The sequence below is a fragment of the Pseudophryne corroboree genome, chromosome 1, assembly GCF_028390025.1.
Source record: "Pseudophryne corroboree isolate aPseCor3 chromosome 1, aPseCor3.hap2, whole genome shotgun sequence".
In the NCBI taxonomy this organism is placed as follows: Eukaryota; Metazoa; Chordata; class Amphibia; order Anura; family Myobatrachidae; genus Pseudophryne; species Pseudophryne corroboree.
The window spans coordinates 121,702,379-121,729,661 of NC_086444.1; the positions used below are offsets into that span (position 1 = coordinate 121,702,379).

Sequence of the window (27,283 nt, forward strand, 5' to 3'; positions counted from 1 at the left end):
TTTTACAGGGAGGCTGCTGGCAATAGCCTCCCTGCATCGTGGGACTAAGGGGGGGAGTAGTGTCCGCCCTGCGGGGTCTGAGCCACTATCTCCACTGACAGGACACTGAAGTCCTGAGGGGATTGAACGTTCCCCGCCAAAGGGGATCGCTCACCTCAGCAGCATGCCACCACCCCCTTACAGAACCAGAAGATCAGTGGCGAGTGAGTCACCGGCCCTCCTAGCAAGCGGGGGCCGGTGTGAAGATGGTGGCAACAGGGTATGGAGCGCAGTACTAACTGCGCTCCGGGGATCAGCGGTACATAGTGCGTCGCTGTGAGGGGCGCCCTGAGCCAGCGCCTGCACCTTACACTGACCTCTAAAGCCTGTCAGGGTCCCGGGATCGCCTCCAGCATGAATCCTCAGGCCAGTATAATTTCCTGAAGAGCGTAAAGATAGCGCCATTAAGGGGGCGGAGCTTCTCAGAGCGGATCCAGCAGCGTTCGGCGCCATTTTCCTGCCTGCAGAAACGCTGTCAGTGAAGAGCAGTCCCTGCAGAGCAACTCCAGCTATCTCTTACGGTACCAGGGGGTTGTAGAAGGGGGGGAGGCTGTGTACAGACTGTGTAACCTATTAAGGTACACAGTCAGCGCTGGTTGGGGTTTCCCTATACCATTGAAAGCGCTGTGTGTGGGTTGGCTCCAATCTCTGTGTCTCTCTTGCCATTCTTGGGGGTGAAACTCTGTCTATCATCCCGTGTGTGTGTTTGTGTGCGTGTGTGTGTGTGTAGAGTGTTTGGGGTCTCCTTTTAGCTATGTCCAGGGACTCTGTGTCATATGCTGCAGAGTAAATGTCCTCTCAGGATGATCTCATTCCATGTAATCAGGATTGCACTGTTTTATCGCAGATAGCAGCAAGGGAGCCTGAATGGTTATCCTCTATCAAATCTATGATTTCTCAGATTTCTACTAGGGTTGCACAAAATGAATCTGCAACTCAGGTTTTACAGACCTCTATGGCAGTTTGTTCTGGTTCTGTTACCTCAGGGCCCCCCTCTGTAGGTTCCTACAAACATGCTCTTGCCCAGATTATACAAGATGACACGGATACCGATTCTGACACTGCAGACGGTGATGGGGATGTGCTCAGGGGGGCCGCATCTATTGCTAAAGGGGTGCAGTTGATGATAGAGGCTATCAGGGATGTGTTGAATATTGCTGATATAACACCTGAGCAGGTTGAGGAGGCTTACTTTACTGAAAATAAGAAAGCCTCGCTAACTTTTCCCGTGTCCAAAGAATTAAATGCTATTTTTGAAAAAGCATGGGAAAACCCGGAGAAAAAATTCCAGATCCCTAGAAGAGTTCTGGTTGCTTTCCCCTTTCCTGAGGAGGATAGAAAGAAATGGGAAAAACCACCCATAGTGGACGCGTCTGTGTCCAGACTCTCGAAAAAGGTGATTTTACCTGTCCCAGGATCAACCGCCTTAAAGGAGCCGGCTGATACCAAAATTGATACTATGCTCAAATCCATATACACGGCTTCAGGGGCGATACTACGTCCTACTTTTGCCTGTGCATGGATTTCCAAAGCTATAGTAAAGTGGTAAGGCACATTGCTTGAGGATTTGGATACAATGGATAAAAGTGACGTTGAATTGTTTTTACGTAACATTCAGGATTCTGCAGGAGTTATGGTGGAATCCATGAAAGACCTGGGTTCGATGGCTGCAGGAATATATTCCATGTCTGTCTCGGCTCGCCGAGGACTATGGCTGCGCCAGTGGTCTGCCGACGCGGAATCCAGGAGAGTTGCGGAGACCCTACCCTACACAGGTCAGGCTCTCTTTGGGGAAGCGTTGGATGCGTGGATCTCCACGGCTACAGCGGGTAAGTCACCTTTTCTTCCCTCAGTTGCACCTGCTACAAAGAAACCTTTTTCTTCAGCTACATCACAGTCCTTTCGGGTTGCTAAAACAAGAAAGGCCAAACCGTCCAACACCTTCTTTAGAGGAGGTCGACCAAAATCCAAGAAACCTGCTGCTGCAGATTCCCCGGAACAGAAGCCTGCTTCAGGTATGCCAAAGTCCTCAGCATGATGGTGGACCGCGCGGCCTGGAGGTTGGGCCGGTGGGGGCGAGATTCATACATTTCAGTCACGTCTGGGTGTCGTCTGGCCTGGATCCCTGGGTTCAAGATATTGTGTCCCAGGGGTACCGGCTGGAGTTTCAAGATCTCCCTCCTCACCGGTTCTTCAAATCAGGCTACCCTACAGGGAGCCATCCAGAAGTTGGTGAAGGCACAGGTTATTGTACCATTTCCTCCCAAGATGCAAAACAAGGGTTACTATTCGAACCTTTTTGTGGTACCCATTCTGAACTTAAAATCACTAAACCCCTTTCTGAGGTAGTTCATGTTCACAATGGAGTCTCTACGGGCAGTGATATCAGGTCTGGAGGAGGGGGAATGCATGGTATCCCTAGATATCAAGGATGTGTACCTCCAAATTCCGATTTGGCCGCCGCATCAAGCTTATCTCTGATTCGCAGTTGGACTGTCATTTTCAATTCCAGGCCCTACCATTCGGCCTCTCCACAGCACCAAGGGTATTCACCAAGGTGATGGCGGAAATGGTGGTTCTCCTCCGCAGACAGAGGGTGAACATAATTCCATATCTGGACGATCTGCTGATAAAGGCATCATCCAAGGAGAAGCTGTCACAGTCCATAGTTCTCACGACCCATCTACTCAGGGAACACGGTGGATCCTGAATCTTCCAAAATCACATTTGGAACCAACCAGGAGGTTGTCCTTTCTGGGAATTTTCCTCGACACAAAAGTGCGGAGGGTGTTTCTTCCAGAGGAAAAAGCGTTGGTGATACAAACATTGGTCCGGAATGTCCTGAGGCCAGCCCGGGTGTAGGTTCATCAGTGCATTCGCCTTCCGGGGACAATGGTGGCCTCTTATGAGGCTCTGTAGTACAGGAGGTTTCATGCTCGGTCCTTCCAACTGGATCTCCTAGACAAGTGGTCGGGATCTCATCTACACATGCACCAGAGAATACGTCTGTCGCCTAAGGCCAGGATTTCACTGATCTGGTGGCTGCAATTACCTCACCTTCTGGAGGGCTGCATGTTCGGGATTCAGGACTGGATCCTTCTAACCACGGATATAAGTCTCCGGGGCTGGGGCGCAGTCGCTCAAGGGGAAACCTGGTGGTCAAGTCTGGAAGCCTGCCTACTGATAAACATTCTGGAACTAAAAGCCATCTACAACGGTCTTCTCCAAGCGGCCCATCTTCTGAGAAATCGGACCATTCCAGTGCAGTCGGACAATGTAACGACGGTGGCATACATAAACCGACAGGGCGGAACGAAGAGCAGAGCTGCAATGTTAGAGGTAACAAGAATCATCCTCTGGGAAGAAAAACAAGAATCATCCTCTGGGAAGAAAAACACGAGTTGGCGCTGTCAGCAATCTACATTCAGGGGAGTGGGGTCTCCATCCGGGGGTGTTCACAGAGGTAACAGATCTTTGGGGTGTACCCCAAATAGACATGTTGGCCTCTCGTCTCAACAAGAAGCTTCGGCAATATTGTTCCAGGTCGAGGGACCCGCAAGCAGTGGCGGTGGACGCCATAGTGGCTCCGTGGGTATTCCAGTCGGTGAACGTGTTTTCCACCACTTCCACTCATTCCAAGAGTGCTAAAGCTCACAAGGAGAACAAGGGTTCAAGCCTCTAGACTGGCCAAGAAGGTCACGGTACGTGGATCTTCTGGATCTACGGCTAGAAGAGCCGAGGTCTCTTCCTCTTCGGGAGGACCTGCTGCAGAAGGGGCCGTTCGCCTATCAAGACTTACCATGGCTACGTTTGACTGCATGGAAGTTGAACGCCAGATACTGGCTCGGAAGGGCATTCCGAACAAAGTTATTCCTACCCTGATACAGGCTAGGACTGGGGTAAAGTCTAAACATTACCATCCTATTTTAAAAAAAAATATGATCTTGGTGTGAGTCCAAGGGATTTTCTACGGTGGAGTTTCAACTGGGACGTTTTCTCCTCTTCCTGCAAGCAGGTGTGGCTATGGTCCTGAGGTTAGGATCCGTAAAGGTCCAGATTTCGGCTCTATCCATTTTCTTACAGAAACAGTTGGCTGCCCTCTACAGGGGGTTGAGGTCAAGTTTCTCACGTGGAAGGCTGTCACTTTGTTGGCCTTGGCTTCTGCTAGACGTGTGTCGGAGTTGGGGGCTTTGTCATGTAAAAGCCCATACTACTGACTGCTCAATTTCATCAAAGTCCTTAGATGTTGTAAGGGCTCTGAAAATCTATGTGAAGAGGACTGCTCGTCATAGAAAATCGGACTCTCTGTTTGTCCTGTATGATCCCAAGAAAATAGGGTGTCCTGCTTCTAAGCAGACAATCTCTCGCTGGATCGGGTTCACTATCCAGCATGCGTATTCTACGGCAGGCCTGCCGTGTCCTACGTCTGTTAAGGCCCACTCTACTCGTAAGGTGGGTTCTTCCTGGGCGGCTGCCCGGGGTGTCTCTGCCGAACGGCTACTTGGTCGTGGTTGAACACGTTCGCAAAGTTCTACAAGTTCGATACTTTGGCCTCTGAGGACCTGAAGTTTGGTCAATCAGTTCTGCAGGAACCTCCGCGCTCTCCCTTCCATTCTGGGAGCTTTGGTACATCCCCATGGTGCTAATGTGGACCCCAGCATCCTCTAGGACGTAAGAGAAAATAGGATTTTAAATACCTACCGGTAAATCCTTTTCTCGTAGTCTGTAGAGGATGCTGGGCGCCCGCCTAGCGCTTCGTGATCCTGCAGTGGTTACTTAGTTCAGTACTGCTTAGTTCTTGGTTAAGTACTGTTTTGTTACTTGGTAAGTAATATTGTTCAGCAGTTGCTGATGTATCAAGCTAGTTAGCTTGGTTTGCCTTGTTTGGGAGCTGGTGTGAATCTCGCCACTATCTGTGTTAAATCCTTCTTTCGAAGATGTCCGTCTCCTCGGGCACGGTTTCTAGACTGTGTCTGGTAGGAGGGGCATAGAGGGAGGAGCCAGTCCACACTCTCAAACTCTTAAAGTGCCAATGGCTCCTAGTGGACCCGTCTATACCCCATGGTACTAATGTGGACCCCAGCATCCTCTACGGACTGCGAGAAAAGGATTTACCTCTAGGTAATTAAAATCCTGTGATAACTGTCTACTGGGGCGCTGTGTGGGCTGGCTCCCTAACTCTGTGTCTCTCTGAAGGTACTTGAGGGAAACTGTGTCTGACATTTTCCTGTGTGTGTGTGTGTGTGTATGCTATATATCTCACATTACCATGTCTAGGGACTCTGTATCTTGTGCTGCAGAGTATGTATCTTCTCCAGAAGAGTCTACTCCATGTACTCAGGAATGCAATATACTGTCTCAGCCCTCTGAATCCGAACCCCAGTGGGTGGCTTCTATTAAGGGTATGATATCCCAGATTTCATCTAGGATAGCTCATTATGAGACTGAAAACAGGTTTTAAAAAACTCTGTAGAGGTTTTGTCGTATTCTACTCCCGCTACCTCAACAAACTCTCCTAGTATATGTCAAAATAAAACGTGCTCTTGCCCAGGTAATGCAAGTCGACACGGATACCTACTCTGATACGGGTGATGGGGATATACTGCGGGGGGAGGCATCTCTTGCTAAAGGGGTGCAGCTAATGATTGAGGCCATTCGGGACGTTTTACACATTACTGACAAGGTATCTGAACAGGTCGAGAAGGCTTACTTTACAAACAATAAGAAAGTCTCCCTTACCTTCCCTGCGTCTAGGGAATTAAACGCATTATTTGAAAAATCCTGGGAAAACCCGGAGAAAAAATTCCAAATCCCAAAGAGAGTTCTGGTTGCTTTTCCTTTCCCTGAAGAGGATAGGAAAAAGTGGGAAAACCCTCCTATAGTAGACGCTTCTGTTTCTAGATTGTCTAAAAAGGTGGTTTTACCTGTCCCTGGCTCTACCGCTTTGAAAGAACCGGCAGACCGCAAGATTGAGACTACGCTCAAATCCATATACACTGCTTCAGGCGTGGCGCTTTGGCCCACTATTGCTTGTGTATGGATTTCTAAAGCCGTAGTAAATCGGTCAGGCACGTTACTAGAGGATTTAGATACTATGAATAGAAGTGACATTAAAATGTTTTTACGTCACATACAGGATTCTGCGGGTTTCATGGTGGAGGCCATGAAGGACCTTGGTAATCTAAATGCAAGGACGTCTTCCATGGCTGTCTCCGCACGCAGGGGACTCTGTCTGCGTCAATGGTCTGCGGATGCGGAATCCAAGAAGAGTGTGGAGAACCTACCCTTCACAGGTCAAGCTCTATTTGGGGAAGCTTTGGATGCGTGGATCTCCACGGCAACCGCGGATAAGTCAACCTTTCTTCCCTCAGCCACTCCGACGCCGAAAAAATCCTTCTCTGCGTTTACAATGCAGTCCTTTCGGACCGCAAAGGTTAAGAAGTCCAAGTCCCCTTCCACCTTCTGCAGAGGTGGTCGGGGAAAATCCAGAAAACCTGTACCGGCAGGTTCCCAGGAACAGAAGCCGGGTTCTGTTTCCTCAAAATCCTCAGCATGACGGTGGGCCTCCCAGCCTGGAGGTCGGGCAGGTGGGAGCACGTCTCAGAAATTTCAGTCAGGTCTGGGCGTCCTCAGGCCTGGACCCCTGGTAACAAGATATTGTATCTCAAGGGTACAGACTGGAGTTTCAAGGGCTCCCACCTCACAGATTTTTGAAATCAGGCTTACAAGCTTTGCTGACAGGAAGGGCTATCTTACAGGAAGCCATTCAAAAATTGGAAAGGGCAAATATCATTGTTCCAGTTCCACCTCATCTGGAAAACAAAGGTTACTACTCAAACCTTTTTGTGGTGCCAAAGCCGGACAGTTCGGTCAGACCAATAGTGAACCTCAAATCGTTAAATCCATATTTGAGGGAATTCAAGTTCAAGATGGAGTCTCTGAGAGCGGTGATCTCAAGTCTGGTGGAGGGGGAATTCCTGGTATCCTTAGATATCAAGGATGCATTCCTTCACATTCCTATTTGGCCGCCACACCAGGCTTATCTCAGGTTTGCGCTGTTGGCCTGTCACTCTCAGTTCCAGGCGCTGCCATTTGGCCTGTCCATGGCACCGAGTGTGTTCACCAAAGTAATGGCAGAGATGATGCTTCTACTCCGCAAGCAGTAAGTGAACATAATTCCATATCTGGACGATCTGCTGATAAAAGCATCATCCAGGGAGAAGTTGTTGCAGTCCATTGTTCTCACAACTCGACTGCTCCGGGATCATGGTTGGATCCTAAATCTTCCAAAGTCACATTTGGAGCCGACAAGGAGATTGTCTTTCCTAGGGATGATCCTCGACACGGAAGTGCAGAGGGTATTTCTACCACTGGAGAAAGCGTTGGTGATACAAACAATGGTCCGGGATGTCTTGAAGCCTACCCGGGTATCTGTTCATCAGTGCATTCATCTACTGGGGAAGATGGTTGCCTCCTACGAGGCTCTACAGTACGGAAGATTTCATGCACGGTCCTTCCAACTGGATCTTCTGGACAAGAGGTCGGGATCCCACCTACACATGCACCAGTGGATACGTCTGTCGCCGAAAGCCAGGATTTCACTCCTATGGTGGCTGCAAATACCTCACCTTCTCGAGGGCCGCAGGTGCGGGTTTCAGAACTGGATCCTTCTAACCACGGATGCAAGTCTCAGAGGTTGGGGCACGGTAACCCAAGGGGAAAACTTCCAAGAAAGCTGGTAAAGTCTGGAATCTATCCTTCCTATAAACATTCTGGAACTGAGAGCCGTATTCAACGGCCTTCTACAAGTGGCACATCTTCTGCAAAGTCAGGCCATTCAGGTGCAGTCGGACAATGTAACGACGGTGGCCTACATCAACCGACAAGGCGGAACAAAGAGCAGAGCTGCAATGACAGAGGTAACAAAGATCCTCCTCTGGGCAGAAAGACACACGATGGCGCTGTCAGCAATCTTCATTCCAGGAGTGGACAATTGGGAAGCGGACTTCCTCAGCAGACACAATCTCCATCCAGGAGAGTGGGGACTCCACCCAGAGGTGTTCGCAGAAGTGACAATTCTGTGGGACGTACCTCACTTAGACATGATGGCCTCCCACCTCAACAAGAAGCTTCGCAGGTACTGTTCCAGGTCGAGAGACCCACAGGCAGTGGCGGTGGACGCACTGGTGGCTCCGTGGATCTTCCAGTCGGTGTATGTGTTCCCTCTGCTCCCACTCATCCCAAGGATTCTAAAACTTATAAAAAGAACAAGAGTTCAGGCGATTCTCATTGCTCCGGACTGGCCAAGAAGGGCTTGGTACGCGGATCTTCTGGAGTTACTGCTGGAAGATCCGAGGCTTCTTCCTCTTCGGGCGAACCTTCTGCAACAGGGGCCGTTCGCTTATCAAGACTTACCACGGCTACATTTGACGGCATGGAGGTTGAACGCCAGATCTTAGCTCGGAAAGGCATTCCAAAAAAGATTATTCCTACCCTGATCCAGGCTAGGAAAGGAGTAATGTCTAAACATTACCATCGCATTTGGAAAAAGTATGTGTCTTGGTGTGAATCCTAGAAGTTTCCTACGGTGAAGTTTCAACTTGGGCGGTTTCTCCTTTTCCTGCAAGCAGGTGAGGATGTGGGCCTACGTTTGGGCTCCATAAAAGTCCAGATTTCGGCCTTGTCCATTTTCTTCCAGAAACAGTTGGTTGCCCTCCCTGAGGTTCAGACTTTCTTGAAAGGGATGCTGCACATCCAGCCTCCCTTTGTGCCTCCTTGGGATCTTAACTTGGTGTTGCAGTTCCTGCAATCAGATTGGTTCGAGCCTTTACAGAAGATTGAGGTCAAGTTTCTCACTAGGAAGGCGGTCACACTATTGGCATTAGCTTCTGCTAGGCGTGTGTTTGAATTGGGGGCTTTGTCCTGCAAAAGCCTCTACTTAATTTTCCATGAAGATAGAGCTGAGCTCAGGACGCGTCAGCAATTTCTTCCGAAGGTTGTGTCGGCTTTTCATATCAACCAACATATTGTGGTGCCAGTGACTACTGACTCCTCGATTACCTCAAAGTCCTTGGATGTTGTGAGGGCTTTGAAGATTTATGTGAAGGGAACTCGTCACAGAAAGTCGGACTCTGTTTGTCCTTTATGACCCCAACAAGATTGGGTGTCCTGCTTCTAAACAGACGATTTCTCGCTGGATCAGGTTCACTATCCAGCATGCTTATTCTACGGCAGGCTTGCCGTGTCCAAAATCTGTTAAGGCTCACTCTACTCGTAAAGTGGGTTCTTCCTGGGCGGCTGCCCGGGGTGTCTCAGTTTTATAACTTTGCCGAGCAGCAACTTGGTCAGGGTCGAACACGTTTGCTAAGTTCTACAAGTCCGATATTTTGGCCTCTAAGGACCTAACATTTGGTCAATCCCGTACTGGGAGCTTTGATACATCCCCATGGTACTAATGTGGACCCCAGCGTCCTCTAGGACGTAAGAGAAAATAGGATTTTAATTACCTACCAGTAAATCCTTTTCTCATAGTCCATAGAGGATGCTGGGCGCCCGCCCAGCGCTTCGTTTTCCTGCAGTTGTTACTTGGTTCAGTATTGCCTTGTTACTTGGTTAAGTACTGTTGTTCAGCTGTTGCTGAAATGTTTCAAGCAGGTTAGCTTGGTTTGCCTTGTTATGTGTGAGCTGGTGTGAATCTCACCACTATCTGTGTATTGCCTTCTCTTGAAGTATGTCCGTCTCCTCGGGCACAGTTTCTAGACTGGGTCTGGTAGGAGGGGCATAGAGGGAGGAGCCAGCCCACACTATTAAACTCTTAAAGTGCCCATGGCTCCTAGTGGACCCGTCTATACCCCATGGTACTAATGTGGACCCCAGCATCCTCTATGGACTACGAGAAAAGGATTTACCGTTAGGTCATTAAAATCCTATTTTTTCCTCAAAATTCTATTTTTTTGAGATTTTTGCAACTTTATTAAAAATAAAAAACAAAGAAATCACATGTACATAAGTATTCACAGCCTTTGCCATGAAGCTCAAAATTTAACTCAGGTGCATCTTGTTTCCACTGTTCATCCTTGAGATGTTCATACAGCTTAATTGGAGTCCACCTGTGGTAAATTCAGTTGATTGGACATGATTTGGAAAGGCACACACCTGTCTATATAAAGTCCCACACTTGACAGCACAAACCAAGCATGAAGTCAAAGGAATTGTCTGCAGACCTTCGAGACAGGATTGTCCTGAGGCACAAATCTGGAGAAGGGTACAGAAAAATATCTGCTGCTTTGAAAGTCCCAATGAGCACAGTGACCTCCATCATCCGTAAATGGAAGAAGTTCGGAACCACCATGACTCTTCCTAGAGCTGGCCGGCCGTCTAAACTGAGCAATCGGGGGGAGAAGGGCCCTAGTCAGGGAGGTGAGCAGGAACCCGATGGTCACTCTGTCAGAGCCACAGCATTCCTTTGTGGAGAGAGCAGAACCTTCCAGAAGGACAACCATCTCTGCAGCAATCCACCAATCAGTCCTGTATGGTAGAGTGGCCAGACGGAAGCCACTCCTTAGTAAAAAGCACATGGCAGCCCGCCTGGAGTTTGCCAAAATGCACCTGAAGGCCTCTCAGACCATGAGAAACAAAATTCTCTGGTCTGATGAGACAAAGATTGAACTCTTTGGTTGAATGCCAGGCGTCATGTTTGGAGGAAACCAGGCACCGCTCATCACCAGTCCAATACCATCCCTACAGTGAAGCATGGTGGTGGCAGCATCATGCTGAGGGGATGTTTTTCAGCGGCAGGAACTGGGAGACTAGTCAGGATAGAGGGAAAGATGAATGCAGCAATGTACAGAGACATCCTGGATAAAAACCTGCTCCAGAGCGCTCTTAAACTCAGACTTGGGCGACGGTTCATCTTTCTGCAGTACACCGACCCTAAGCACACAGCCAAGACATCAAAGGAGTAGCTTCAGGACAACTCTGTGAATGTCCTTGAGTGGTCCAGCCAGAGCCCAGACTTGAATCCGATTGAACATCTCTGGACAGATCTGAAAATGGCTGTGCACTGACGCTTCCCATCCAACCTGATGGAGTTTGAGAGGTGCTGCAAAGAGGAATGGGCGAAACTGCCCAAAGATAGGTGTGCCAAGCTCGTGGCATCATATTTAAAAAGACTTGAAGCTGTAATTGCTGCCAAAAGTGCATCAACAAAGTATTGAGCAAAGGCTGTGAATACTTATATACATGTGATTTCTTAGTTTTTTATTTCTAATTAATTTGCAAAAATCTCAAAAACATTTTTTTCACGTTGTCATTATGGGGTAGAATTTTGAGGGGAAAAATGAATTTATTCCATTTTGGAATAAGGCTGTAACAACAAAATGTGGAAAAAGTGAAGCGCTGTGAATACTTTCCGGATGCACTGTAACTGGAGAAAAATGAAAACAAGTCACTGGAATATCAATGTTCCAAAGTGTTTGTCATTTATCATTGGTGCAAGATTTCTGTATCCTGTGCTGAGAGGGTTCCTCATTGATGTCCACCAAGGGTTAATCTGTGGTTAGGGTTAGAAAGGTGAATGGAAAATAGCATTGTTGACTGTCTACTTTCACAACACAGACATTCAGTCAGGGTCAACATTGTTAGTGTTGACATGCTGACATGCTGTCCTTGTTGACATTCTGAATATCAACTTTTTATACCACACTCATACAAACATACTTTATACATAATGCACATTTATTTGTAAACTGCTCAGATTGTGATGTCACTCAGGTGCTAAAAGGGAGGGGTAATTCTGGGTAAGAGAAAACATAGCTATCCCTAATGCACACTGAGTGAGAAATAACACTACATAATAATCAGATAATACAGAGATCTTAGTTGCGTATATCTGCAGATATAGGGTTAAGCCCCCAGACCGAACGGCAAGGCGTCTCTGTCACTGGGGGTCCCTAATACTAGGTGTGGGTCCAGAGTGCGGGACACCATCATGTCGGCACAGGTCGGCTACCCCAGGGCAGCACACAGGTGAAAATTAGTAAGGGTTAATAAGAAGCACATAAGTGCTATGTAAGTGAGGTGTGATTAAAATAATACAAAAATATATACAATGTGACAGGGAAAAACATAAGTGTTAATAAAGTGTTAGGGTGTGCCAACCTGAAGCAGCCCAGCCATACCAACACAGGTAAAATCGCACCCCAAACCTACCCCATAAATAATGACAAATATGTCTGGGTCTAATAGCCCAGTGTAAGGCCACATGATAATACTTTATATATAAGCTTGCCTTTTTTAGCCATTGTCTTACAGCTCAGAGTGTAAATTCTGACCACATTAACCACAGTGGTAATACCAAAACACTTTGTTGTTTTTACAATTACAAAGCCTGTTGTTCATGTGTACAATCTTGTCTGACAGAGGAGCCGTGTATATGTACAATCTTGTCTGACAGAGGACCGGTGTATGTGTACAATGTTGTCTGACAGAGAAGCCGTGTATGTGTTCAATCTTGTCCGACAGAGAAGCCGTGTATGTGTACAATCTTGTCTGACAGAGGAGCCGTGTACGTGTACAAATCTTGCAGTCTGACAAAGGAGCCGTGTATGTGTACAATCTTGTCTGACAGAGAAGCCGTGTATGTGTACAATCTTGTCTGACAGAGGAGCCGTGTATGTGTACAATCTTGTCTGACAGAGGACAGGTGTAGGTATACAATCTTGTCTGACAGAGGACCCGTATATGTGTACAATCTTGTCTGACAGAGAAGCCATGTATGTGTACAATCTTGTCTGACAGAGGAGCCGTGTACGTGTACAATCTTGCAGTCTGACAAAGGAGCCGTATATGTGTACAATCTTGTCTGACAGAGAAGCCGTGTATGTGTACAATCTTGTCTGACAGAGGAGCCGTGTATGTGCACAATCTTGTCTGACAGAGGAGCTGTGTATGTGTACAATCTTGTATGACAGAGGAGCCGTGTTTGTGTACAATCTTGCAGTCTGACAGAGGACCCGTATATGTGTACAATCTTGTCTGACAGAGGAGCCGTGTTTGTGTACAATCTTGTCTAACAGAGGAGCCCTTGTATGTGTACAATTTTGCAGTCTGACCAAGGAGCCATGTATGTGTACAATCTTGTCTGACAGAGAAGCCGTGTATGTGTACAATGTTGTCTGACAGAGGAGCTGTGTATGTGCACAATCTTGTATGACAGAGGAGCCGTGTTTGTGTACAATCTTGCAGTCTGACAGAGGACCCGTGTATGTGTACAATCTTGTTTTACAGAGGAGCCGTGTATATGTACAATCTTGTCTGACAGAGGACCCGTGTATGTGTACAATCTTGTCTGACAAAGGAGCCATGTATGTGTACAATCTTGTCTGACAGAGGAGCTGTGTATGTGTACATTCTTTGTAGGAAAAAAACTGTGTTCCCTAATGCACACCGAGTGAATAATATTACTATATAATAATAGTCAGATAATACGGAGATCTTAGTTGCGTATATCTGCAGATATAGGGTTAAGCCCCCAGGCCGATCGACAAGGCTTCTCCGTCACTGGGGGTCCCTAATACTAGGTATGGGCCTGAGGCGCAGGACCCCACGATGTCGGCACAGGTCGGCCACCCCAGGTCAGCACACAGGTGAGAATTAATAGGGGTTAATAAGAAGCACAGAAGTGCTATGTAAGTGGTGTGATTAAAATAATATATACAAAGTGATAGGAAAAATAATAAGTGTTAATAAAGTGTTAGGGTGTGCCGACCTGAAGCAGCCCAGCCATACCGACACAGGGGCCACCGCACCCCACACCCACCCCATAAATAATTACAAATATATCTGGGTTAAATTCCCAGTGTAAGGCCACATGGTAATGGCACCTACAGCATCTAAGAGCCAGCTTACCTGGGGATACCCCTGGCTTCCCCTATGGCACTTCTGGAGTCAGCAATCCCTCCTAATGCTGACCCATTTATGCCTCTCTATATACAATACACAAAGTGGAAAGCTGCTCAATCAGATTGTAATGTCACTCAGGTGCTAAAAGGGGAGGGGTAATTCTGTGTTTTAGAATTACCCCTCCCCTTTTAGCACCTGAGTGACATTACAATCTGATTGAGCAGCTTTCCACTTTGTGTATTGTATGTGTACATTCTTGTCTGACAGAGCACCCGTGTATGTGTACAATCTTGTCTGACAGAGGAGCCGTGTATGTGTACAATCTTGTCTGACAGAGGACCTGTGTATGTGTACAATCTTGTCTGACAGAAAAGCCGTGTATATGTACAATCTTGTCTGACAGAGGACCCGTGTATGTGTGCAATCTTGTCTGACAAAGGAGCCATGTATGTGTACAATCTTGTCTGACAGAGGAGCTGTGTATGTGTACATTCTTGTCTGACAGAGGACCCGTGTATGTGTACAATCTTGTCTGACAGAGAAGCCGTGTATGTGTACAATCTTGTCTGACAGAGGAGCCGTGTATGTGCACAATCTTGTATGACAGAGGAGCCGTGTTTGTGTACAATCTTGCAGTCTGACAGAGGACCCGTGTATGTGTACAATCTTGTTTTACAGAGGATCCGTGTATATGTACAATCTTGTTTTACAGAGGAGCCGTGTATATGTACAATCTTGTCTGACAGAGGACCCGTGTATGTGTACAATCTTGTCTGACAAAGGAGCCATGTATGTGTACAATCTTGTCTGACAGAGAAGCCGTGTATGTGTACAATCTTGCAGTCTGACAGAGGACCCGTGTATGTGTACAATCTTGTCTGACAGAGAACCCATGTATGTGTACAATCTTATCTGACAGAGAAGCCGTGTATGTGTACAATGTTGCAGTCTGACAAAGGAGCCATGTATGTGTTGAAATAATAAGAATTTACTTACCGATAATTCTATTTCTCGGAGTCCGTAGTGGATGCTGGGGTTCCTGAAAGGACCATGGGGAATAGCGGCTCCGCAGGAGACAGGGCACAAAAAAGTAAAGCTTTTACCAGATCAGGTGGTGTGCACTGGCTCCTCCCCCTATGACCCTCCTCCAGACTCCAGTTAGGTACTGTGCCCGGACGAGCGTACACAATAAGGGAGGCAATTTGAATCCCGGGTAAGACTCATACCAGCCACACCAATCACACCGTACAACTTGTGATCTAAACCCAGTTAACAGTATGATAACAGAAAGAGCCTCTTAAAGATGGCTCCTTAACAATATAACCCGAATTTGTTAACAATAACTATGTACAGTATTGCAGATAATCCGCACTTGGGATGGGCGCCCAGCATCCACTACGGACTCCGAGAAATAGAATTATCGGTAAGTAAATTCTTATTTTCTCTATCGTCCTAAGTGGATGCTGGGGTTCCTGAAAGGACCATGGGGATTATACCAAAGCTCCCAAACGGGCGGGAGAGTGCGGATGACTCTGCAGCACCGAATGAGAGAATTCCAAGTCCTCTTTTGCCAGGGTATCAAATTTGTAGAATTTTACAAACGTGTTTTCCCCCGACCACGTAGCTGCTCGACAGAATTGTAATGCCGAGACCCCTCGGGCAGCCGCCCAAGATGAGCCCACCTTCCTTGTGGAATGGGCCTTAACAGATTTAGGCTGTGGCAGGCCTGCCACAGAATGAGCAAGTTGAATTGTGTTACAAATCCAACGAGCAATCGTCTGCTTAGAAGCAGGGGCACCCAACTTGTTGGGTGCATATAGTATCAACAGCGAGTCAGATTTTCTGACTTCAGCCGTCCTTGAAATGTATATTTTTAAGGCTCTGACAACGTCCAACAACTTGGAGTCCTCCAAGTCGCCAGTGGCCGCAGGCACCACAATAGGTTGGTTCAGGTGAAACGCTGATACCACCTTAGGGAGAAAATGCGGACGAGTCCTCAGTTCTGCCCTATCCGAATGGAAGATTAGATAAGGGCTTTTATAAGATAAAGCCGCCAATTTAGATACTCTCCTGGCGGAAGCCAGGGCCAGTAACATAGTCACTTTCCATGTGAGATATTTAAAATCCACCTTTTTCAATGGTTCAAACCAATGGGATTTGAGGAAATCTAAAACTACATTTAGATCCCACGGTGCCACCGGAGGCACCACAGGAGGCTGTATATGCAGTACTCCTTTAACAAAAGTCTGTACCTCAGGAACTGAGGCCAATTCTTTTTGGAAGAATATTGACAGGGCCGAAATTTGAACCTTAATAGATCTCAATTTGAGACCCCTAGACAATCCTGATTGTAGGAAATGTAGGAAACGACCCAGTTGAAATTCCTCCGTCGGAACACTCCGATCCTCGCACCACGCGACATATTTTCGCCAAATGCGGTGATAATGTTTCGCGGTGACTTCCTTCCTTGCCTTAATCAAGGTAGGAATGACTTCTTCTGGAATGCCTTTCCCTTTTAGGATCTGGCGTTCAACCGCCATGCCGTCAAACGCAGCCGCGGTAAGTCTTGAAAGAGACAGGGACCCTGTTGTAGCAGGTCCCTTCTCAGAAGTAGAGGGCACGGGTCGTCCGTGACCAACTCTTGAAGTTCCGGGTACCAAGTCCTTCTTGGCCAATCCGGAGCCACTAGTATTGTTCTTACTCCTCCTCACCGTATAATCTTCAATACCTTTGGTATGAGAGGCAGAGGAGGAAACACATATACTGATTTGTACACCCAAGGTGTTACCAGTGCGTCCACAGCTATTGCCTGTGGATCTCTTGACCTGGCGCAATACTTGTCCAGTTTCTTGTTGAGGCGAGACGCCATCATGTCTACCATTGGTCTTTCCCAACAGTTTATTAGCATGTGGAAGACTTCTGGATGAAGACCCCCCTCTCCCGGGTGAATATCGTGTCTGCTGAGGAAGTCTGCTTCCCAGTTGTCCACGCCCGGGAAGAACACTGCTGACAGTGCTATTACGTGATTCTCCGCCCAGCGAAGAATCTTGGCAGCTTCTGCCATTGCACTCCTGCTTCTTGTGCCGCCCTGTCTGTTTACATGGGCGACCGCCGTGATGTTGTCCGACTGAATCAACACCGGTTTTCCTTGCAGGAGTGGTTCCGCCTGGCTTAGAGCATTTTAGATTGCTCTTAGTACCAGAATGTTTATGTGAAGAGACTTTTCCAGGTTCGTCCATACCCCCTGGAAGTTTCTTCCTTGTGTGACTGCTCCCCAACCTCTCAGGCTGGCGTCCGTGGTCACCAGGATCAAATCCTGTATGCCGAATCTGCGGCCCTCCAATAGATGAGCCTTTTGCAACCACCACAGAAGATATACCCTTGTCCTTGGCGACAGGGTTATTCGCAGGTGCATCTGAGGATGCGACCCTGACCATTTGTCCAACAGATCCCTTTGGAAAATTCTTGCATGGAATCTGCCGAATGGAATTGCTTCGTAAAAAGCCACCATTTTTCCCAGGACTCCTGTGCATTGATGTACAGACACCTTTCCTGGTTTTAGGAGGTTCCTGACAGGTCGGATAACTCCTTGGCTTTTTCCTCGGGAAGAAAAACCTTTTTCTGAACTGTGTCCAGAATCATCCCTAGGAACAGCAGACGTATCGTCGGAAAACAGCTGCGATTCTTGGAATATTTAGAATCCAGTCGTGCCGTCGAAGAACTACTTTAGATAGTGCTCTTCCGACCTCCAACTGTTCTCTGGAACTTGCCCTTTTTAGGTCGTGCAAGTAAGGGATAATTTAGATGCCTTTTTTCTTTGAAGAAACATCTTTTCGGCCATTACCTTGGTAAAAAGGCCCGGGGTGCCGTGGATAATTCAAACGGCATCGTCTGAAACTGATATTGACAGTTCTGTACCACGAACCAGAGGTACCCTTGATGAGAAGGACAAAATTTGGACATGGAGGTAATCCTTGATGTCCAGGGACACCATATAGTCCCCTTTTTTCCGGTTCGCTATCACTGCTCTGAGTGACTTTATCTCGATTTGAACCTTTTATGTAAGTGTTCAAACATTTTAGATTTAGACTATGTGTCACCAAGCCGTCTGGCTTCAGTACCACAATATAGTGTGGAAAAATAATACCCTTTTCCTTGTCGTAGGAGGGGTACTTTGATTATCACCTGCTGGATATACAGCTTGTGAATTGTTTCCAATGCTGCCTCCCTGTCGGAGGGAGCCGTTGGTAAAGCAGACTTCAGGAACCTGCGAGGAGAAGATGTCTCGACTCTCCAATCTTTACCCCTGGGATAATACTCGTACGATCTAGGGGTCAACTTGCGAGTGATCCCACTGCGCCCTGAGACTCTTGAGACTACCCCCCCACCTTGAGTCCGCTTGCACGGCCCCAGCGTCATGCTGAGGACTTGGCAGACGCGGTGGAGGGCTTCTTTTCCTGGGAAAGGGCTGCCTGCTGCAGTCTACTTCCCTTACCTCTATGTCTGGGCAGATATGACTGGCCTTTTGCCTGCATGCCCTCATGGGAAAGGAAAGATTGAGGCTGAAAAGACGGTGTCTTTTTTAGCTGAGATGTAACTTGGGGTAAAAAAGGTTGGATTTCCCAGCTGTTGCTGTGGTCCCCAGGTCCGATGGACCGACCCCCAAATAACTCCTTCCCTTTATACAGCAATACTTCCATCTGCCGTATGGGATCTGTATCACCTGACCACTGTCGTGTCCCTGACATCTTCTGGGAGATATGGACAACGCACTTATCTTGATGCCAGAGAGCAAATATCCCTCTGTGCATCTCACATACATATATATAGAATGCATCCTATTAAATGCTCTACATGAATAAAATATTTTCAGTCAGGGAATCCGACCAAGCCAACCCAGCACTGCATCTCCAGGCTGATGGCGATCGCTGGTCGCAGTATAACCACCGTATGTGTGTATATACTTTTTAGGATATTTTTCCAGCTTCCTATCAGCTGGCTCCTTGAGGGCGGCCGTATCTGGAGACGGTAACGCCACTTGATAAGCGTGTGAGCGCCTTATCACCCTAAGGGGTGTTTCCCAACGTACCCTAATTTCTGGCGGGAAAGGGTATAACGCCAATATTTGCTATCGGGGTAACCCTACGCATCATCACACACTTCATTTTATTTTATCTGATTCAGGAAAAACTACAGGTAGTTTTTTCCACTCCCACATAATACCCTTTCTTGTGGTACTTGTAGTATCAGAAACACGTAACACCTCCTTCATTGCCCTTAACGTGTGGCCCTAATGAGAAATACGTTTGTTTATTCACCGTCGACACTGTATTCAGTGTCCGTGTCTGTGTCTGTGTCGACCGACTGAGGTAAATGGGCGTTTTTAAAAACCCCTGACGGTGTTTCTGAGACGCCTGGACCGGTCCTAATAGATTGTCGGCCGTCTCATGTCGTCAACCGACCTTGCAGCGTGTTGACATTCTCACGTAATTCTCTAAATAAGCCATCCATTCCGGTGTCGACTCCCTAGAGAGTGACATCACCATTACAGGCAATTTCTCCGCCTCCTTACCAACATCGTCCTCATACATGTCGACACACACGTACCGACACACAGCACACACACCGGGAATGCTCTGACAGAGGACAGGACCCACTAGCCCTTTGGGGAGACAGAGGGAGAGTCTGCCAGCACACACCAAAAACGCTATAATTATATAGGGACAACCTTATATAAGTGTTTCTCCCTTATAGCATCTTTTATATATATACAATATCGCCAAAATCAGTGCCCCCCCTCTCTGTTTTAACCCTGTTTCTGTAGTGCAGTGCAGGGGAGAGCCTGGGAGCCTTCTCTCCAGCTTTTCTGTGAGAGAAAATGGCGCTGTGTGCTGAGGAGATAGGCCCCGCCCCTTTTACGGCGGGCTCGTCTCCCGCTATTTTTGAAGTTAGGCAGGGGTTAAATATCTCCATATAGCCTCTGTGGGCTATATGTGAGGTATTTTTTGCCTCTAATAAGGTTTTTATTTGCCTCTCAGAGCGCCCCCCCCAGCGCTCTGCACCCTCAGTGACTGTTGTGTGAAGTGTGCTGAGAGGAAAATGGCGCACAGCTGCAGTGCTGTGCGCTACCTTTATGAAGACTCAGGAGTCTTCAGCCGCCGATTTTGGACCTCTTCTCTCTTCAGCGTCTGCAAGGGGGCCGGCGGCGCGGCTCCGGTGACCATCCAGGCTGTACCTGTGATCGTCCCTCTGGAGCTAGTGTCCAGTAGCCAAGCAGCAAATCCACTCTGCACGCAGGTGAGTTCACTACTTCTCCCCTAAGTCCCTCGTTGCAGTGATCCTGTTGCCAGCAGGACTCACTGTAAAGTAAAAAACCTAAGCTAAACTTTCTCTAAGCAGCTCTTTAGGAGAGCCACCTAGATTGCACCCTTCTCGTTCGGGCACAAAATCTAACTGGAGTCTGGAGGAGGGTCATAGGGGGAGGAGCCAGTGCACACCACCTGATCTGGTAAAAGCTTTACTTTTTTGTGCCCTGTCTCCTGCGGAGCCGCTATTCCCCATGGTCCTTTCAGGAACCCCAGCATCCACTTAGGACGATAGAGAAAAGCAAATTGCCTCCATTCCTTGGAATAGACCATTGAGAATTGGTTGGGATAGGGGACAATGGGAGAGTGGTAGAGAAATGCAGAACGCATGAGAAGTGTTTTACATAGACATCTAATCGCCAGTGTAATATTTGTGTCTCAGGTCTTGCAGCAGGAGAGACCAGCTAGGACCATTGAAAATGTGTGATTCCACCTGGCTGACCAGCTCGCCGCGTAATCCACTGGCTGTGGGACAGTATGTGAATAACTGTTCTAATGGTATGTCTGAATTGGCCCTTTGCTATCACTGCGCATCACTTATATTAATGTCATAAAGGGCAGCCTGGAACACAGAGCAGGTTTGGAGGACTTCACTGCCTCTTCATTGATCTACAGGACCAGTCTGTTTCTGTAATGGTGCAAAGTGATTTCTTGCTTACACGTAACATTCTCCAGGGGAACTTGTCATATAGCAAGTCACAATGTTCCAAGGAGCACTGAGTGCTCCGGAATACATGCAGCATTGTAATGATACAGAGTAATCTCTTTGTAATGGGATTAAAAAATCAGCACATTCTATATCCAGTGTGATAAAGCTAAATATTTATCGTATATAATACCCTTTATGAGGTCTAAGAACACTGTACGCTATCTACGTATGAAGTACCGTAAGGGTACGCTAGTTGCGTAACAATCGCTTTGCCGTGATCGAGACGCTCAAGCGTCACGTTCACTCACGGCCAAGAGATCACAGGCAGGCACGTTATTGGCTGTTAACTAACGTAATGATTCGCTATAGCGTAGCGGACGCTCGGGACCACGAGGAGATCACCAGCGGCGCTGACGCTCACTATATTAAACCTTTGTATCTAAACCATAAACAGTGTATTGTGCAGTAAAACCTTAGTGTAATGTTAGAGTGTAAATGCAACACAGTATAACCTTATTACCTTTAAAGCTGTTCGAGCGTCACCGACGCTCTGAGAATACTTAATACTATAAGAAACACTCAGATACCGTACTCAGGGTCCAACGCCTAAAATATATATTATGAATGCTATACTTGCAAAAGAGTTAAACACAATACAAGTCATACACTACAATATAACATAGACTACCTAACCAGATAACTACACAGGAAATACAATACAATACAATTTAAGGGAAAATGAGAGAGAAAGAGAAGGAGAGAGAGAGAGAGAGAAATTGAGAGAGATTGGCTCGGAATAACAAGAAGATCAATATGATTGCGGAGAAACACTTACGCACAAGGGGAAACGATCGCATGCGCCTCGATATCCAGCTCCCGATTATCAGCAATGAGAACCGTTGAAGAGAGTGAACTGGATATGGTCGGCCTGCCTATTTATGCCCCACACACAATACAATTCAATGGTCCCTACAATCTCATTGTTCATTGGACACAGGAATTCGGCTTCGCATTATAACAAAAGGTCATAGGTTGATTCATACAGGTGGGCTGTGACTGCTTCCAACTGTTCAGGTGGGTGGGATACTGAGTTTCCCGCCGCATGACTAAATAAGAACAAATAATAGTAAATGGACATAAACTTCTTATGTCCATAACTATTCGCATGAGCGATTAATCCGCTCCAAACCAACACCGGAATATTGCTATTTAAATACTCTTCCGATGGGTACCAAACACCACTGTATGACCCCTGTTAGACCCTTCGTACAATACAAAGAGGGATCTCTCTGTTCAGGAACATGCTATATTAACTAAACTTTCAGAATCTATCAAAGGGACCATGATCTACAAAATACATTATTACTGAAAATATGTAACGATTGAGTCGCACGCTACGATCACATAAACTCTACCGTAAATACGCATACCGTGCGCCTGCGAGTGCCCGCGACTGTGAGTATGCGCACGCACGGGAGAGCGCACGCATGCGCAACGCGGACCAGAATGAGGTGCAAATATGGCAGTGTGTATAGAGATATTTTTCTGACTTTGACAGTCCACCCTTTGGCAGTCAATAATAACTGCCACCTTCTAAAACATTTCAAAAGAGAAAAATATATGTCAGGGGTTAATACATTTACATGGTTGGGTAGGGGAGGAGAGGAGAAGGTAGGAAAAGGGTATGACCTAGTGAGATAGCAGAAGCATGTGTGTATGAATCTGTGCTTGGGGGTCATGTATCATCGTGCCGTACGTGTTTTAAATCAAGCTTCGAGGTATTGCGAAGTATACATGTGAATTCCTTCTTATCCCGTGGTACGGGTCTGTGGATGGGCTGTCAAACTTTACCGAGCTCTTTTCGGCTTTGGTTGTAACAAAATGGGGGAGCACATTTTAGTTGATGATACATGAATGGGGGAGATATGTGATTGCTGATATCTGTGCCTGTATTCCCTATCGACTATGTGTGTCATTACCTGAGGGTTGTAGAAATGAAGAAAAGACATAATTACGGTAAATGCGGTGGTATTCTATGTCAGGTAAATGTACAGTCGTCGATTGAGGTCTTGTTTGGTGTCTGTTGAATGCAGTCTTCTTTGTGCTTTTGCTCATAAGGTGCGAGCAAAGCTGTCAATGTCCATAGATTTACAAAAGTGTTGGGCTAGCGTAATTTTAAAATTTCTAGGGAAACTGGGGATCCATGGCATAGTTCATCAAAAATCTGTGTATCAGGTTGTCAAACTTCTTCTTTAATCCCTCTGTTGTCTGTATATCGGCTCATCAAATTCCTCGTCCAAGTGGGTCTTGTTACCTTGGAGAAAACGGAAAAACAGGTGAAAGAAACGGACCGTAGAAATCGCATTTTCATCACATCATTGTTTCTACATTTGGGTCGTAAATCAAGTCCATTGGAATTACAGTTTCCCCACTCCTCAAACTCATTACCCTTGTACGATGTTTGCACTTCATTAAAGCCTGACCGCATCTAAATATCAATCCAATCGATATGACAACACCTAAGATACATAGGAGAAACTTCCCAACATCCATTATGACTCCTTGAGCCCATTCTCCTAAACCAGAAAACCAATTTCGCGGGTTCAACCATGACACCCAACCAGTCAGCTCATTACCTACAGCAGCAAGAGTGAGATTGTGTCTCCTGCGAAATTCCCACTTCAATTGGAGAATATCGTCCATCTTTTGGTCTATGACCTCGACCGGATCCTCGGTGCTATTCGTAATATATGTGCAACATTTCACGCCGTATTGTGTTGCCAGTGTGACACAATATCCGCCTGTCACTGCTGTGAGGTAATTGAGAACCATTCTATGCTGTACCAGTTCTGTTTTGTAAGCCTGAAGTTCTCTTCCAGTATACCTAAACGTGTCATCATACATTTCAGTGATATTATCTAACAAGTTTGCGAGCGCAGATATGTATTTATAATTCAGCACTCCTCTGGCGGTGCGGGTGAAATCTAACGCGATTAAGAATTGAATCCCGGTGGATTCACTTATCAGATCAGAGGCCGGATGCTCTGTCTTCTCTATCAGGTGCCTTTTAACAACGTGCTCGTAATGGGTGTGAGTATAAGGAGCTTGGGCACCACGGTGTATGTCTTTCATTTTGTCATGTGATACAGTCATTACTTCAGGCAGTACTTTTCCAATATAACACAATCCTTCAGAGTTTGGGGCAAGCCACTTGTACGCCTTTCTCCCGCATATGAAATATGCATCATCGGGGAGAACATATGGGACGGAGTAGGACATAACCATATTACACACCTTCCATGTGAAATCTCCTAACCCTAATTCTTCCATCTGCTTAGTACACGTATCAGGTTGTACGATATGTGCACAGTATCCTGGTGATACCTCTCCAACTCTAGTAACCCTATTTCCTAAGGTATACCTATACCGGAAAGATTTTCCTCTACTGGCTATGTGGCGTACAAGCTCTGTTTCTGTAGGCATTCTATCTGCTCTATGCGAAAAGGTCATGGTGTGGTTACTCCATGACACTTCCCAATTTCCCGGCTTTCGGGGATTGGAGATGTTGAAACATAATAGGGACCTATCCACATGGTATTGGTGGAGCTTCAAACTAGGAGGGCTGGAGATATTAAACCTCCGGTCCACCGGTCTCCCACCATTTAACTCAAGTACCTCCTCTATCGTTAAAGGAAATGGTACTAGCCCTGATTTGCTATGACCCTGAGGTACTTGAGAGCATACCCAACAATCCGTTTTGTTTAACACATTACCCACTAAGGAGTGATAGTCACTCAATGGATGCCGGTCCATATGGATATTAAAACTGGATTGGCATTTCTTAATGCACCCATCCTCAATGACATTGTTACAGAGCCTACAGATACCGTTTTCTTCAGCTAACAATCCTTCACAATTCCTTCTATGGTCAATGCTATCGGATCGTTTTCTGATACTCGCCTTTACTTGTTGGTTAAGTTGTTCTTGGAAAACTACGCCTCCATCTTTATCATCAGAACCCATTCCAGAACCTCTCTCGACCTCCATGGTACTCTCGCCGGAACAGACTGCTCTGGTCAACATCATGGTCAACAGGAAAATCCGGATCACAGTCTCTTGGGGCAAGTCCATCTTAGGAGGAGACGAAGAAGAATGAGAAGGGGAGAAAAATAATTTGAGGGAGAGGGGATGGGAAGTGGAGAAAAAAAAAAAAAAAGGGAACAGGGGATCGACAACTGCTTTTGATCTTGTGGTTCTCGATGCTCAGGTGCCGCCTTAGTCCTCCTGGAACAGACACTCTAGTGATACAACCTCTACCGTCTGTTCCTTATCACAGGACTTCTCTGGATCAACGACCTTCTTACAGTGGGACGAATGAACCCAAGTCTCTCTCTCAGCAACCTTCAATGCTGTAGTGCTAGTCAATAAGACCTGGTATGGTCCTTCCCATCTGTCAATAAGGCAACCTGAGCGTAGAAAATTCCGTATCATTACATAATCCCCAGGTTCAATGTCATGACAATTACTATCTGGTAAATCAGGAATCACTAACTTCAGATTATCATTTTGATTCCTTAACTGTTTACTCATGTTAATCAAGTATTTTACAGTCACTTCATTGTTACACTTCAAATCATCCTGAGGGTTAATCATAACATGCGGTTGTCGACCAAACAAGATTTCAAAGGGAGACAGATTAAGAGGGGACCTGGGAGTGGTTCTGATGCTGTACAGTACAATGGGTAAAGCTTCTGGCCATGTCAATCCTGTCTCTGCCATCACTTTACTCAGTTTATTTTTAATAGTGCTGTTCACTCTTTCCACTTTCGCACTCGCCTGTGGACGGTATGGAGTGTGCAGCTTGCTATCAATTCCCATCAATTTACACATTCCTTGAAAGACATCACCTGTAAAATGGGTACCCCTATCACTTTCGATAATTCTAGGGATACCATATCTACATACAAATTCCTGCACAATTTTCTTAGCAGTAAACATAGCGGTATTTGTGGCCGCCGGAAATGCTTCGACCCAATTTGAAAAAACATCTATACAAACAAGTACATATTTCAAATTTCGACAAGGGGGTAATTGAATGAAGTCAATCTGTATTACCTGGAAAGGGCCGCCGGCAGGTGGGATATGGGATGGTTCTGTAGGTATTGCCTTTCCAATATTCTTTCTCAAACAGGTAAGGCATGACATGGCTCTTTTACTCGCATGAGAGGAGAATCCTGGGGCGCACCAATATGCTCTTACCAACTTGCACATCCCTTCCTTGCCTAGATGAGTCAGCCCGTGAGCTGCTTCAGCCAAACATGGAAGGTATGCTCTGGGGGCCACCGGTTTACCTTGTCCATCCGTCCAGAGTCCTGAGGACTCCTGGCCATATCCCTTTGCCCTCCAGACTGCCTTTTCCTGTGTGGAACACACATTTTGCATCTCACACAACTTCTGTGTGTTGATGGTATTAAATACCATCAGTTGTGTGGTGTCTGTCTGTCTGGGGGTAGCAGCTGCTAACTTAGCTGCTTCGTCTGCTCGGCTGTTACCAAGCGATACTGGGTCTTGGCTATATGTATGTGCTTTACATTTGATAACAGCCACTCTGTCGGGTTCCTGTATCGCTGTTAGAAGCCTTTTTATGTGAGCTGCATGCGCTACCGGTGTACCAGCTGCCATCATGAAATTTCGGAGGTGCCATAGGGCTCCGAAATCATGGACTACCCCGAATGCGTATCTAGAATCGGTGTAGATATTGGCTGATTTGCCCTTAGCCAATTCACATGCTCTGGTTAGGGCGACCAGTTCAGCAACCTGGGCTGAGTGAGGTGGGCCTAGCGGTTCCGCTTCTATGGTGCCTTGGTCATCTACGACTGCGTATCCAGTACACAAGTCTCCCGAGTCTGACTGTCTATGACAACTACCGTCCGTGTAGAACGTAAGTTCTGCATCTTTCAGTGGGTTGTCACTGATGTCAGGCCTTGCGGTAAAATTTTGGGTCAAATATTCCATACAATCATGAGTGTCTTCCTTTGTATTAAATCCTCTTTCCCCAGTACTCTCATCCTCCACCCTTTGGGTCTGTCCAGACACACTTGGGAGATATGTTGCAGGATTTAATGCACTGCATCTCCTTATGGTGATGTTTACGGGGGCCATTAGTGCCAATTCCCATCTTGTAAACCGCGCTGATGAGACGTGCCTGGTTTGGGCAGAATTTAACAAGGCTGACACTGCATGTGGTGTATGAATTGTGAGGTTGTGACCTAGCACGACGTCTTCGCTTTTCGTTACTAGCAATGCTATCGCAGCAACGCTTCGCAAG

The 27,283-nt window shown here is 46.8% G+C and overlaps 1 protein-coding gene across 4 annotated transcripts in view; it reads left to right on the forward strand.

Annotated features, from left to right (window-relative positions):
- SETD9 (SET domain containing 9) overlaps positions 1-27,283 on the forward strand; it is a 60,768-nt gene that overhangs the window by 18,051 nt on the left and 15,434 nt on the right. For all 4 annotated transcript variants that reach the window (XM_063962615.1, XM_063962604.1, XM_063962593.1 and 1 more), the window contains exon 4: positions 20,689-20,804. In XM_063962615.1, coding sequence (XP_063818685.1) covers positions 20,689-20,804 — 116 coding nt within the window. The remainder of the gene's footprint in view (positions 1-20,688; positions 20,805-27,283) is intronic.